General features: G+C 45.7%; 1 protein-coding gene across 7 annotated transcripts in view; it reads left to right on the forward strand.

The window, feature by feature from the left end:
- Positions 1 to 16,011, forward strand: part of DPP6 (dipeptidyl peptidase like 6) — a 506,474-nt gene that overhangs the window by 471,788 nt on the left and 18,675 nt on the right. For all 7 annotated transcript variants that reach the window (XR_014150079.1, XR_014150080.1, XR_014150081.1 and 4 more), the window contains exons 14-17: positions 763 to 854; positions 2,372 to 2,419; positions 3,818 to 3,936; positions 14,955 to 15,002. Coding sequence is in view for 1 of the 7 variants with exons in the window: in XM_081834265.1 (XP_081690391.1) it covers positions 763 to 854; positions 2,372 to 2,419; positions 3,818 to 3,936; positions 14,955 to 15,002 (307 nt within the window). In the remaining 6 variants the exon portion in view is untranslated. The remainder of the gene's footprint in view (positions 1 to 762; positions 855 to 2,371; positions 2,420 to 3,817; positions 3,937 to 14,954; positions 15,003 to 16,011) is intronic.

The raw sequence follows: 16,011 nt of genomic DNA on the forward strand, positions 1-16,011 counted from the left end.
ACAGGCCAAACCTTGCGCCAAAGAATAAACGGACATAAATCCGACATCAGGAACCACAAGACAGAGAAACCAGTAGGAGAACACTTCAATCTCCCAGGACATTCTATACAAGATCTCAAAGTAGCTGTTCTATTACAAAGGAATTTCAGAAATAGACTGGAAAGAGAAGCTGCTGAATTGCAGCTTATCACCAAACTTAAAACCATGGAGAGACCTGGTCTGAACAGAGACATTTGATTCTTATCTCATTATACATGACAAAGCCATTTTTCACCTTCTCACCCCTTGCTTTTTCCTGTAAGACCTATTGCAGTCATTAAGAGTCGTCAACAGGCTCATCACAGCTATCTGCCAATCACCCATTCCCACCACCCTTCTGAGTAATACCCCTCCCCACCTTCTCACTATATAGAAAGGTCTGGTGACTTCTGTTTCAGTGTATCTGAAGAAGTGTGCATGCACACAAAAGCTCATACCTAGAACAACTTAGTTGGTCTTTAAGGTGCTACTGGAAGGAATTTTTTTATTTTGTTTTGACTATGGCAGACCAACACGGCTACCTATCTGTAATTGGCTCAATTTATTATTTTCACTTCTAGGAGGATAGAAGAAGAATAAATTAGTGTCTTTTTAAAAAATGCATCAGGAAAAGGGACATCAGGAAAACTTGCTCTGAAGAAAATAATGCCGATATATGTTTGATCATCATTAGAACACCTTGCTCTATGTTTTGAAATTCATCTCTTCCTCCTTTCTCGGCAGCCCAACAGCAGCAGGAACGATTTAGAGTCAATCACATCGGGTGACTGGGATGTGACCAGGATTTTGGGATATGAGGAAAGGCACCATAAAATGTAAGGAACACCAAACCATGTCAAGTCAGCTTCCATGTCTTAGAAGTTTCAATTGACAGCACTGCAAGGGTAACTGGATTAGTGGAGCGCTTATGTGTGACACAGTGGGCATTGCTCTGGATTGAAACCTGTGATATTAATGTGCTTAAATACAGAAGCTAGGCTTCCCTCGCATTACTCTGGTAAGTAGGAAAGTCTCCTCTGTGAAATGGGTGTAAGCATAAGAATCAGAGTATTATTGTGAGGATGCTCCTGTCCAATGTTTTACCAACTAAAATGATCCATACTACTGTGGAATAAGTAACTTCAGGACAGTGGCTTAAGGAGCATTTTGGATATATCTTACTTGGCCTTTGGCTTACTGCTACACACATAAACATTTTTCCAATGTAAAAAGAGTATTCAAAGACATTCAACGCTGCTTCTCAGGGGTGGGGACTGTCGTATTGCAAACATGGAATTTCTGAAGCATTTGGGTGCCTTTTAATCCAGCCTTTTTTTAAATAGAACATCCATTTAAAATCAGTACAATGGACAGCTCTTTTTCTATTGCTTTGTATAACTGCTGAATAATAAAATTTCTTCAGAAATTTTCATCTGACAGCTGGAAGGCTGGGCTAATTTTGTGTATTTAATTGCATGTAGCTAACGATTTTGACAGGGGGACGCGGGTGGCGCTGTGGGTAAAAGCCTCAGCGCCTAGGGCTTGCCGATCGAAAGGTCGGCGGTTCGAATCCCCCGTGGCGGGGTGCGCTCCCGCTGCTCGGTCCCAGCGCCTGCCAACCTAGCAGTTCGAAAGCACCCCCGGGTGCAAATAGATAAATAGGGACCGCTTACTGGCGGGAAGGTAAACGGCGTTTCCGTGTGCTGCGCTGGCTCGCCAGATGCAGCTTTGTCACGCTGGCCACGTGACCCGGAAGTGTCTCCGGACACCGCTGACCCCCGGCCTCTTGAGTGAGATGGGCGCACCAACCCCAGAGTCTGTCAAGACTGGCCCGTACGGGCAGGGGTACCTTTACCTTTACCTTTAACGATTTTGACAAATGTGTGTTCAGCTGCATTTGGTGACCATATTGCATTTTCTTTTAAAGTTCTTTCCATATGTGTAACATCTGCATGAGACCATTGGTGCACTGCTGCCAGGATGACATTTTTTAGCAAAACAAATTTGCACATAGGTTTTCACCACTGCCTGCATGACAGGCAGGTCCAATCATGTAGACATGAAAACCATGAGCTTTAGGGGTAAAGTCCCCCCCCCCTATAATTTTGCCTCTTTTTTCTGTTCATTTTACCATTCCAAACTTACAGCCACAGGAATAGAGACTTTCTTTTAAACAAAACAAAAACTGAAATTAGAACTTAAAAGGCATCAGAATAATGTTTCTAGGGTGCAAGGAGTCCATGGGGGCATCTCTCTTCCACCTTTCTTCTGAATAGTTTGTGCCTATGCAGATAACCCAGATGAAATTCTGCTCTCAAAAAACTGGTTATAATCTATGTGCATTTTATTCTAGCTATTTCCTCAGCACAGAAGAGTTACCAAGGACACGACATTTATACAGGTATGATTTATTTTCATGGAAGAAACAATGTCTAGACTTTTCCTTGAAAGAGGTTGTTATCAGTTCTTCTTACACCTGAGCAAATTCAGTGCAAAGTAAGGCAAAAAAAAAGATACGTGGCATTGTGTCACAGAAGTGGGGGAGGACTCAGTTTCCCGAAAGAACAATCAGTTTCCCAAAAGATTTACAAGTGGTTTTCTAATTTGAGAAATGGCCGCTCACCCCAGTGGGTGAGGCTTCCCCGTCCTCCCGCAGCCACACCGTCCTTCTGACCTTTGCTCCGCTCCCCTGGCTGTCATGGAGCCTGCTGGGTACCACCAAACCCAGATTCAAATTCTGGCCTATCCACGGCAGCCTGAGGGAGGCAGGGGCAACCGGAGCGGACCGAGTCGGAGCAGGCTTCACTCTGGTCTGCTCCAGTAGAACAAAAGAGGGGCCGGAGCTGCACAGTTGAAAAGTAACAAAGAGGAGATAAAGGCTTGAAATGGTACTGGAAGAAAAACATTTTCAAATGATAATAGTGCTAATAAAGCAATAAAATTCCCAGGTGGTGACCAGCTTCCTTAGGGGCATAAGACCAAGGCTCTGCTGTCACAGCAACTATTGCTTTTGGAAGGTACCGTACTGTTCGCTCTATATACTTTTTGGAGGAGGAAAACAAGAAAAAAAATATTCTGAATCTCAGAAGCCAGAACAGCAAGAGGGATCTCTGCGCAGTGAAAGCAGCAATCCCTCTTGCTGTTCTGGCTTCTGGGATAACTATACAGCCTGCATTCGCTCCATAAGACGCACACACATTTCCCCTTACTTTTTAGGAGGGAAAAAGTGAGTCTTATAGAGCAAAAAATACGGTATTTTCCAGTACTGTTTAGAAGCATCTTCTTTTGCTTCCTTTGGTTTTTGATGCTGCCAACACTCCTCTGCAGGTGTGTGATTTGGGGCAATTTCCTGCTTCCCAACATGTGGAGGCGCCACCCGCCAGCAGAGGAAACGGGGGCCTGCCAGATTCTTCAGATGGGGATGTGGGGGGTGGGCTGGATTAGGAACATAGGAATCTGCCTTATGCCATCTTTCTCAGTGTTGCCTGCAGTGGCTGGCAGCAGAAGCTCTCCAGGGTTTCAGGCAGGGGTCTCTTCCATGTCTACCTGGAGCTGCAAGGCCTTCTGCATGGGAGGGGAATTCTCCTGACAACTGAGCCACTGCCATTTCCCAGTTCGAAAAACCAAAGCTGCTGTGGACTAGACCATCACACCATGCCCAGGAGCAGCTCCAACCCCTAAACACATGGTTGAGAAATCACCCAACTCTGTCCAAGGTCCTGCCATCCCAAATCCACTATCCCTGTTCCAAGCACTGCCAGCTGAATAATCAGACGTGTTGTTTTCTCCTCTTTCTCAGTGCCAGCACTAAAGGGCCCTTCAACAGGCAGTGCCTCTCTTGTGACCTGATAAACAACTGCACATACTTCAGTACATCCTTCAGCCACAACATGGCCTATTTCATCCTGACCTGCGAAGGTAGGATTCTCGTATTGTCATATAACCATGCGGCAAAGCAGGCCACCTTATTAATAGTGCCGATAAGGAATCACTCTACAGCTGTACAAGGCTTTAAAAGGAGCCAAGCGTGGCTGACTGGGCCAGATACCCCCAACCAGGTGGTCTCCAGGTGTGGCTGGAATACAACTCCCACCATCCCTGGGTGCGTGTCGAGAAGCAGGTCAGCCCACAAGAAGCAGAGTCTTTCGGTGCAGTAAATTCTGTATTCAAGAAAACGGTACACAACACTCCCGGCAGGTCCTGCCCCTATAGAGCAGTTGCCAGGACTGATGGCCCCCACCTTCAACCCCCTCTAAGGCTCCTCCCGCCAGATGTTTCCCAAGCAGTCTCAAACTGTGTCTGGGTACCTGTAATCTCTGTTCTGCTCTGCACATCATTCCACATGCCTTTGGAGACAAGGGGGAAGGGAAGCTGGTCACAGTAAGAGAGGCAGACTCCCTGTATTCTCTGCTTCAGCCTCTGAGTCTGAGCTGCTCCCTGTCACAGGCTTGCCTTGCTCACTAAACCCCATTGCCTCTTCAGCATCCAAAAGCGACCACCCCCACTCTTCTCCCTCTGACATCTCCTCAGTGTCCCACCACCAGTCCCTTGGCTCTGAGCCTTCCTCCTCTGGGGTGTCCCTTGGGGGTTCCCCAGCTGGTGCCTCCCACCATTCCTCGTCATCCAGCCAGTCCCTGCCACTGGATGACCTTGCTGGCTGGGCCTGATGGGAGCCAAAGTCTGGGTATCTGAAGGGTACCTGCTTGAGGAAGGCTGGACTAGGCAGCCAGCTGCTTCCAGGATATATGATGTAAAACACTGGTAATGAGATCTGGGCTAAGCAGCAATTGTTCCTTTGCTTCCTCTCCCCACCCTGCAACTCCACCAAGCATTAAGCCAGATGGAAACAAGGTCCCTGCCAACCCTTCCATTGTAGAACAGCTGTTTGTGGACCTCTCAGCTTCTCAAATTTGCTGCCATAAGAAATGAGGAAAGCCACAATAAACATTTGCCCACTTTCAAGACAACCTGGCTTGGACAGACTTTCGGCTTTCTCATCATTTTAGCAAGCAGAATTGATACACTTTGCTGGATGCTGTAGGGCTTGGAGGCAAAGGTTACAGTTTTACTTGAGAGTATATCCTGTTGAATTCAGTGGGATTTATTTCTGATTAAACATGCATGGTGCAGGGTTGTAAACGTTCAGGTTGCAGCAGGGTCTCTGTAACGCGCAGCAATGTAAAGGAGGGAAGCTGAAAGCTTTTGGATGTTTGCTCAAGGCAATGTGATTGTGTTGTTTTGATTACTTGTTTCTCACCCATGTCACCGTCAAACTTGTTAGAATTAAATATCACCGTTGAACTTGTTAGAATTAAACCTTGCCGCAAGCTTAGCATTTATAGGCTCTGCCCTGCAGCTACAGATCTAAAGCTCTTTAAAGTATTTCCTGCAGAGTTCATTTATTTTCTTTTTACCCTGTTGGATATGCCTGATAGATATAGTACGTGTGTCTTTAAGAATAATATTCAATAATAAAGCTGGAACATGAGACATGCCAGTTATTAAGAGCTGATTCACAGTTATTTACATGCTTTCTCCAAAGCAGAGCAAATCTGGATAGCTGTGCCGGTCCATTAGAATAAAAAATTATACAGGATCTAGCTGCAGGGGGTTACAGCTTCACACCACCTGCCTTTGAGCAGATATGCCTAATGTTCCCCCTTTTAAAAATGTTTTTGAATATCCTACCTAAGGAATGTCATAAGTTTCTGACATTTTCCAATGGTCTTAAAGGTAAAGGGACCCCTGACCATTAGGTCCAGTCGCAGACGACTCTGGGGTTGCGGCACTCATCTCGCTTTATTGGCCAAGGGAGCTGGTGTACAGCTTCCAGGTCATGTGGCCAGCATGACTAAGCTACTTCTGGAGAACCAGAGCAGCGCACGAAAATGCCGTTTACCTTCCCGCCAGAGTGGTACCTATTTATCTACTTGCACTTTGACGTGCTTTTGAACTGCTAGGTTGGCAGGAGCAGGAACCGAGCAACGGGAGCTCACCCTGTCGCGGGGATTCAAACTACCGACCTTCTAATTGGCAAGCCCTAGGCTCAGTGGTTTAGACCACAGCGCCACCACGTCCCATACTCCAATGGTCTTGTTACTGGTAAATATCATTCATGTCTGTACCTACAGCCGCACTTTGGAAAGTGCAAATGAGCCAGAGCTAAGTACTAGTATAAAATAAAGTATCAGAAGGCCAGTGCATTGACGCAGCGATAAGCAGGCAACTCAGAAACCTCTGTGTGACAGAATTCCCCCTCTGCCCATCCTGTCGAGAACTGAGCAGTGCATTGACATGCTTCCCTGGGAGGGATTGTAGCTTGCTGTTTACACATTAAGTCACTGAATGTGTTAACTGTTCTGGCCAAGATTATTCCCTTCCAGAAGGCTGATTATGAAGATGTCCTTCTTCCCCCCTCCCACCTCCTTCTCTGTGTACCCCTCCAGCACAGGAATTTAATTAGTGCTGGGGGGCAAGTTGTGACCTTTTGCCACTTTTCCTGTGGCTCGGGAAGCGTAAATTAGTTTCTGATGTTTTAGAGCACAGCCAGACTAAATCAGTCTTTTGCACATGGCCATCTTTTGCATTTATTTGCTGGTCCCTCTTTCCAGAGGACTAGTGCCCTTAATTCTGAGTGATGGTCAGGTCATGAGCCTCCGCTGTGCATGGCTCACGTTAACTCTTTGAGAGGGAAAAGATTGGAGGTCTTCTGCCCCCAAACCCAAGGCTTCACAAACGCAGCTCCTCCAGATTAAAAGTAGGATACTATTAACTCACTTAATTTTTTTTTCTTAAGAGAACATCTGTTCTGTCACCCTTTAACAACATAGTTATTAAAGTAGGCTGTGATTAATTCAAATTGTCACTTGTGCGGATGTCGGCATTAAGTTTCTGCTTCCTCTGAGCAGACCAATGGTTTGTATGTTATAAAATACTTCATTGTGGTGTGAAGCACCATTAATTTAACATAAATTACCCTTAATTGTTTGCTGACGTGAAAGACAAATAAATAAAAGGAAATGGAGAAAAGCGATTGGCGGCTTCTAGTTTAACGGTGACTTTTACACGGAGTGAAGGTTGGCTGTTGTGCCTCCGTGTAATTGACCAGAACAGATGGTTCTGCAGCACAGCAGTTTTGCCTCCTTACTGTACTTGCAAATATTTAGGAAAGGGGTATGGCAGAGCACACAGGTACTGAGCTGTGCAATTCATCTGGAGGCAAATAATTCACCACGGAGTTCTCCAGCTAGCTAGACATGGTAATAACTACTCTGAGAGGCAAGTTAGGTTGCTTCCAGACAGCTTGTTTATTGAGCATTCGGCCTATTTTGTTTGCACAGGGTTTATAAGGCGGTTAGATGATGGTGGCTATGTACTGAGATTAATTCTGATTTGTTTGTGGGGAGGTTAGATGACGTATCAGTCGTTATCCCGCATTTTCCTATGCATTTCCACATCACTTTCCTTATACAGGCAATGGCTGTTTTGCATGGGGGTTACATTCCTGACCCCTCATTGTGTTGGCAAAATGCACATAAGCCCATTAGGCCCTGCTCCACCACCTTCCGGGTTGCAGCGATGGACATATTGGACCAGCCAAAAACAGTCAAGGCCTGTGTTGTAAAAAAATAATAATATAATTTTATGGGAAAGCATGTTTGTTGTGCAACAGCTGCAAAGCAACTTTAGTTGTGCTGCCTGGATTTCCTGGTTTATGATTGAGGTCACATCCACACCATACTTTTAATGCACTTTTATACCACTTTAACAGTTGGGACTTCCTCCAAAGTATCCTGGGAATTGTAGCTTGTTAAGGATGCTGACTCACCCAGAGCTATGATTCCCAGCACCCTTAAACTTCAGTTCCCAGGATTCCCCATGACTGCTCAAGTGGTATAAGAGTGCTTTTAGTGTATGGTGTGAATGTGGCCCAAATCTCACCCCAAAATAGTGACCGTCTTACCCTTGGGGTAAGAGATAGTGACTGGATTAGGGCTACCAAGTCAACTTGGTGGCTGAGTGGAGATTTGAAGATGGTTCAGCCTGGGTCAAATCCTGAAATACCCTTAAAATCCCTGGAACGAGAAGTAATCAACTAGAAATATTATCTTATGGAAAGAAACAAAATAATATAAATCAAAAAGTTTAAAATTTGAATTAGAAAAACCTAAAATTGAACAAAGCCTTAAGGGGATGCCAGCTACAAACCTCGTTTCACTGAACTATTCAGTTTCCTCAGAAGGAAATAGAGAAATCATAAACCTTAAATGATCAAAATTGTTCAATTCTATGTTCAATTTTATTTTTTCCCCATAAGATAATATTTCTAGTCGATTACTTCTCGTTTCAGGGATTTTCACAGTATTTCATTTGTTTTGTGTAATTTCCCGGTTGCGTGACTGTCTCTTTTTTTCTCCTGGGTCAAATCCTGAGCTCTAATCATATGGCTTCTGCCAAAGAATCCTGGCAAGAATAGTTGATGGAGAGGGTGCTGATAATTCTCTGTTAGAGATCCCTAGTACCTTTCCCTTCCAGATAGTCCCCAGGTTCTCTGGGCAGAGGAAATAGACAGCGAAACCAGTTTAATTCAGTAGCACAGATTTGCCCTAAATGGTCCAATTCCCCTTTCAAGCAATCAATGATGATAGCAGCTAAATCCCTCTAGTGCCCTCAGTAACAAAGCTGAAGAAATGGAGGTGTCATCACACGGTACTGAGAACAGGAGGGGTGTGTGTGTTTATTTCCAGCTTGATGAATGACCTTGCCTGAACTCATTATTCTTGAGAGTCTAAGTGCAGATGTTCCCATCCCTCAAGATTTAGAGCTTGGAGAAGAGCTGCTTCTTTCACCCTCTGTGCCAGCTGGAGTCTTTATTAGGTTTATTGTTTTCTGATTTCAAGAGACCTGTTTAACTTTTTGTGAGCGCTGCAGGAATGTTAAAGACAGGCACTCAAGAATCTCTTGCTTGCGGGGGGGGGGCTAAAAGAGGGAGAAGCCACCAAATGTAAAATGTATTTTGGGGGAGCAAGTTCTTTCCTTCCCCCAAAATATAAAATGCCACTTTATCGACATTGTTTGTGTGACATGCACATCTGTTAAAAGAAAACTGAGATCTCAGCTTACTTTTTCATTCCGATGGTTTAAAAAGTAAGCATCTAGTCCTCCTGATTGTAAAGAGTGGCTCCAGATAAGAATGAGCAGGAGATTTGCATCTTGAGCTTGGTATTTACTTAAAATATTTCTTAGCTACCCTTCACTGAAAGATTCCACATCAGTGTATAGAAGTGTGTGTAAAATCAATTCACACAACATATAAATGAAATCTGAAACCAATAAAGGAGTATAACAAAATACAAGATGAAACAAACATTCCGAAAGCTAAAAATAAAGAAAAACAGAAAAGAAACTGTTCCAAAAACCAGACACATGCTAGCAACAACAACTATCATCCAAAATGCCTGGGCCAATGAAGAAGGACTTCACCTGGCTCTGAAAGTTTCTAATGTCAGCATGATGTGAGCCTCCTTAGAGAGGACATTTCACAGTTGGGGTGCCACCACAGAAAAGGCCCCTCTCTTTTGTAGAAACATAGCAGCATGCCTCTGATGAAGAGGGTCCTTGGAGCAGGTCTCTGTCTAGAAGATCTGAACTGTTCCTTCAGGTAAGCAGATTGCCCCACGAATGGGGAGTTGCACACTTGCAATTCCTTCCAGTCATCCATAATGTAAAATGGGATCTCTGAATTAGCCCCTGAACTGCCAGAACAAATCCATCTTCTTAAATTGCATGAAAATAGGGCAGCATAGGTGGTTATTGTTTTGCTTTGCTGTATGCACACCTGTGGAACAACATGATCTTAATACTTAGAACGGGAGCCTGGCTGGATCAGGCCAAAGAAAAGCTCGTCCAGCCCAGCATCCTGTTCTCAAGTTGGCAAACCAGATACCTGTCCGAAAAGCACAACAGCACTCTCCCCATTTGTAATACCCAGCATCTGGCATTCAGAATACCCCCAATAATGGAAACAAGAGTGTAGCCATTGTGTCTAGTAGCGACTGATAGCCTTTTCAAGAAGGATGCATGTGAAACATGGCGGTGGGGGGGGGGAATGACATAAATGCCTTGGAGGCTTCGGAAAGCAGTTCAATATACTTTTTTTGATATCGGTGATTGCCAGCACATGCCACAAACATCTGTCTCTGGTGTTGAATCTGAACACGCCACTGACAGGACAGATCTTTTAATTACAGCCGGTGGCTCCCCAACGCTCCCGGCGCCTTTGTTTATTAGTATGATAATATGGTATCCATGTATGAACTGGGGTGCGTTAAGCTATACATAATGCATGGCTTAGCAAATAAAGAGATATTGGAAGCTGTACGCTGGGGCACGATGGCCGTTGCCAATTATCATACTCCGGCAGCACCCAGGCCCTTTGAGTTCTTCCCGCTTGCAGCTGCCCTTTTAAATCATTCATTGCTGCTTAAAAGATACTCTGCTGGAGCCTGGCAGAGACAATTTCAATTTTCATTGTTTACATAGTGGGAGTTTCACTTGTGGTTTGAAATTATGGGCTGCACATAACTGCGGCTGAGCCAAAGAGAGCAGGTTTTCCTTTAACGTTGCGTTTTGTTTCGTTTTGTTCCACTCATCTCCCATGTACAGTTTCTGTGCTTTGGTAGCTGTCACTGAATACAGATTAGTTCGCTGACATGATTTCCACGAGATTTTTAAAAGGGGGAAAATATTGGACGCTCTTTGGAAACAAAACCACGGGTTTCTCCAAAAGCGCTTGGCAATGTTTTAACTGCTTTTTTAAAAAATTGGCTAGCGGTATTGGACATGCTGATTAATGTTTATTAATTAAGCAACTATCTAGAGAGTGCCACAGTTTTAAAACAGTGTTTCCCCATTTATATTTGTGACAAAAATAGAGCATGGACCTGGTGCTCCCAGATGCACTGTTTTCGTTTGCTTTTACATGACTTAGGCTGGGACTCGAAGAGACTTGTACACATACACGCATAGCACTTCCACATAGGCAAAAGGAGATAACATTTTTTTCTTTAAACTGCCAGCCCTTTCATTGCATGGTGTGTTGCTCTGAGGTCCTCTCACCCTGAGGGGAAGGGGATTTTCAAGGATGGATGATACTGCTGGTGAATAAGTCAGATTAAATCTACTGTGTTTGTGTGCAAAGCTTTGGGTCCCAGCTACTGTGCTTATTGTCTAGGCATTAGCTGTATGTTAGCATGGCTCTGTCTCACCAACATAGGCGCCGACTCCATGGGGCCTGAGGGGGCCCGAGCCTCCTCAAAAATTTGTTTGGGGGGGCTCTGCCCCCCCAATAATTTAAGAAAATTATTAGTTATATTATGCTTTGTAAAATCACAAAATTATGTTGGTATTTTTTATTTTCCTTGTTTGACGATGAGTTAAAACAAAGCCACTCCCGATCTAGAGAGGGGGTGGGGTTGCGGGCTCTCGACCCATCAACAATCTCGCGGGGCTGGCGTCAGCCCCGCGAGAAGCGGGGATTCCCCCTAGCTCATTAATATTCACCGCCCACGGCGGCAGCCAATCGGCTGCCGCAAAGGGCGGGCCCTCACAGGTTCACTTAAGGTCAGGGCAGCCCGGGGCTCGCCCCTTTCGTTCCCCCAGCAGCAGCGGTTTGGAGGTCTTGGGCCCCACCAATATTTTTTATAAGTCGGTATGGGCCCCCGCCCCCCCAATATTTTTTATAAGTCGGCGCCCCTGCTCACCAATGATATAATTAATGTTGCTGACAGCTAATAAACTGTGCTCGTTTTGCAGGATCATCATAGCCTTCCATGTGATGCATTTAAATTACCGTATTTTTCGCCCTATAGGGCGCACTTTTTCCCCTCCAAAAATGAAGGGGAAATGTGTGTGTGTCCTATGGGGCGAATGCAGGCTTTTGTCGACCCCTCTCACTCTCCAGGCTTCAGGAACTTATCCGCAAGCCTGGGGAGCCCGGCGGGAGTTCCTGCCGGGCTCCCTAGGCTTGCGGATAGCAGCCTGCATCCCGAAGCCTGGGGCGCGCTGAGCAGCACGCCCCGGGCTTTGGGCAGATATCCGCAAGCCTGGGGAGCCCGGCAGGAGTTCCCAAGGCTTGCGGACAGCAGCCTGCAGCCCAAAGCCCGGCAGATGTTGAGGTTCTCCGGGCTGCTCTGCGGAGACACGCAGTGTGTTTTGCACGGACAGTGTGTTTTGCTCCCGCTTGCATTCACTTTGGGCAGCGAGCGGCTCGCAGCGTCGCCCCTCCCCCATCGCCGCGGAACCTCGCCCCAGATTGGGAAGCTAATCGGCTAGCGCGGCGCTGCTGCGGCGGCTGCGGCTGCTCTTCTTCAACGGGGGATACCGGCAAGCAGCCGGCCGAGGCTCCCTCTCCGCCTTACTGCCCCAGTAAACAGGGTGCCGCTGCGCAACGAGGCGAGGGTGCACCATCGGGGAGCTCCCCGCTGAGGAAGCCGCGCAGGGAGCGGTAGCCGCAGAACCCAAGGCACCACGATGGCAATCTGGAGACGGGCAATGTGGCCAGCCTCATCAGTATCTTTGGCTCGAAGCCCGGGGTGTGCTCCGCAGCGCACCCCGGGCTTCGGGCAGATGTCCGCAAGCCTTGGGAGCCCGCAGCCTGCATCCCGAAACCCGGGGGGGGGAATAAATTTCTTTTTCTTTATTCCCCCCCTCCAAAACTAGGTGCACCCTATGGGCCGGTGCGCCCTATAGGGCGAAAAATACGGTAATCAAAGCCTTCCTCCTCCTGTGACTGCAGTGCTTGGACATGGCAAACAGGCACTTTTGATCACACATCCGGGATCCTGGGTTTCATGCTCACACTAAACTGGGGAGGTGAGAAGGAAATGAGTTGCTTATGATATCACAAGCCACCGAAGAAGAAAAAAATCTACTATTGTTTGCAGGTTTCATTTTATCCATGAGCTCCACCCAGAAGCAACATACGTAGTATTCCTGGATTCCTAACAGAGAGGTATATTACCTAGCCTGGACTTGGGGAGGAACTGAGCAAAGGAGAAACTGTTGCCCTGGGAATGCTTGTGCAAGCACCAGAGAGAAACTTCACCCAGTGCAGTGGCATAAAGTAGGGTATTGTTGGAGTACCTCATTATCCATGTGGAGGCTGCTGTTGGACCCAACTCAAAACTTCATGGCCTCCATGACAACCATGGGTCTCTCATCGGTCCAGCACACCAGGCAGGGCACACTCTCAATGGGATCATTGCCCCAAGTGCTGGGAGGACTGAAGAGAGGGGGAGTGCAATGCACTTCCTTGCCATGGTTAGACCATTATCTGGTTAACGTTGGACTGATGATGGCAATTCCCCCTTGTAAGGGTGTTGGCCCCATTCAGATGGCCCACCAGTGGAGACTGATGGAATCCGGCATGTTCCTGAATGCTCTAGGGCCGTGATGGCCAAACTCGGCCCTCCAGCTGTTTTGGGACTACAACTCCCATCATCCCTAGCTAGCAGGACCCATGATCATAGATGGTGGGGATTGTAGTTGAAAAACAGCAGGAGACCCAAGTTTGGGAAACACCGATCTAGAACAAGAGTCACTTCTGCTGGGCTGCTGCACAAGCAAAGTAGGAGCTGCAATTGACTGTGTGCTTCCAAAATTCTCATACTTTCTGTCTGGCCTGTCTCCTCTCAATAGAATGAAAGAGAGCAAACTGTGAAAGCTGATTTCTGACAGAATATCTCACACTCCACATAATATGTTTAGTCATCAAAGAGCTTATCATTTACATTTCCTGCATGCATTTTGAATGTGTGAGCAGGATAATTAAATTCATATGTGCCAGTGTTTCACAGACGAAAAGCAGGGACACTTGAGTATTTGTCACACTCTGAGTGGGGACAGATACACATGCACATGCGAACACAGATGCCTGCGTTTTTTTTCTTTCTTCCTTCCTCCTGCCGTTCAGGCTCATTGCAACACATTTGACTGACATGCTGGCATGCAGATTGACTGCTGGTTTGGTAGTCTGTCTTGCCCTTCCCCCGTTCCAGGCAGCTCTCTGCTTCTTTATTTTTTAAGGCCCACGTGTGATTTGAAAATGCAGCATGCAGTTCTTTCCATTCTGAACTTTTTTGAGAATCAATTTCTACAACCTTGAAAGACAGCTTCAGATGTGTGTGTGTGTGTGTGTGTGTGTGTTAGTGACATCACTGGGTTTTTCCAGCCAATCAGTGCTGGGCACAGCTGTGTTCTGGTTTCCCTTGAGCTGAAGCTGGGAATGAAAACTGTATACCTAAACAAAATGCAATGAAGTTACTTATACCACTGATCTAATGGTCTAGATCTGTCTGCATGCTTTCTTTGACAGCAGTGATCACTGCCTTCTCTTCTCCACCTCCAGCACATTGCATTTATCTACCTACCTTGCCGTATCCTGTCCTGTGGTGATTTCTGAAGCCAGGGGGCCATGACAGCTTGTTGTTGTTAGCAGTAAACTATCCAGAAATTTTTGCATCTTTAAAGCTTTCATTTCCCTTGAACCCCATCCATCAGGTGCATAAAGATAGAAATGCTTTGTGCGGCATAAATTGCATGATGTTGGAATCATCTAAAAAAAGCAAATGATTTTAATTGTGTTTGCGCTAATTAAAATATTGACAAATTAGAGAAGACACACTGAGCACTCCATCGGGAAAGGCTGTCTGTCTTACATGTCTTTCTGTTTGGTGGTTGCTAATTATCCCTGGGTGATTTGCTGCTTGGATCAGCCTTCCATGAAATGTAATCCTTGGCTGGCTCCAAGGGATTCGGAATCAGGCTCTTAAATATAATTTTTAGATGCATCTCTCTCTCTCTCTCTCTCTGTTTTTGTTTTTTGTTTTGTTTTGTTTTTTTTTAATGTGATGCATTTCTTTCTCTCTGTTTACAAGGTCCAAGAGTTCCACTGGTAACAGTCCACAACACATCAGATGCACAAAGTAAGTGGTCATCACATGGTAGGAGAAGGCATTTCATACTTCGGTAATTGGGGAGAGGGGGGGAAATTGGAAAGAAAGGCAAGGTTCCCACCAGAGGTCAAAGGCCTGCTGAAAGACAATATAATGAACCATGTTTTGGGTTTAGATTGGAAGAAGAGGGGGAAGAGGTTGCTTAGAAGTGTGGAATAATAGTTGGGGTGTTGGATAGCAATTATGTCAGTTGACAGAAGAGGGGAAAGGAAGGCTAGAGGACATCACCTGGAACTTCTCAACACCCTGACCTAAGGGCCCAAGATTTTCATAATACAGAGCTGGTTTTGTTGATGATGATAGTGGCACTAAGTCGGGGGAGTTATTAAGTGATCAGCTGACATCCCCAGCAAACAGAGCCTTTTCTGCAGCTTCTCCCATACTCTGGAATTCTTTCCCAAGGGAGGTTAGATTGACTCCCTCTTTGTTCACCAGGAGGCTAAGACCTTCCTGTTCAGAAAGTTAGTTGCCAATGGTGCTGATTACTGGACAAACTGTGTTTTAATTGCTGTCTCTAAATGTGTTCTGGTGTATTTTAATTACTAATTTGTTTTTTACTTTTTATTTCATTGTGTTGTTTTTAAATATGTTTTATTATGTTGTTTTTACATGTTGCAAGCTGCCTTGAATCCCAACTTGGGAGAAAGGTGGTTTATAGATGCATTAAATAATAATGATCCTCATTTCCAAGTGGTCCAACAAGTTTGGGAAGTGCTGAGTTTAGGAGATTACATTGGGAGCAAATGTCCTCTCAAGTAGCACCAGATCAGGAGAATGAGGTCTACAAACAGATGCAGAATCAATTGTATGAAAGATCAGAAAGTAAGGATTTTTCACTCACCACAGATGGCTGACTTTCACAGCAAAACCAAAACCTTTCAAAAGTTCAGCACAGAACTACTGGTACCTTCGAGAAAATGCATTCAAGCAAGGCTAGAGGTGAGGAAGGTGAAGCTGGAGATGGGATAGAGGAAGAAGG

The sequence above is a fragment of the Podarcis erhardii genome (genome assembly GCF_964252035.2).
Source record: "Podarcis erhardii genome assembly, chromosome: 12".
Classification (NCBI taxonomy): Eukaryota; Metazoa; Chordata; class Lepidosauria; order Squamata; family Lacertidae; genus Podarcis; species Podarcis erhardii.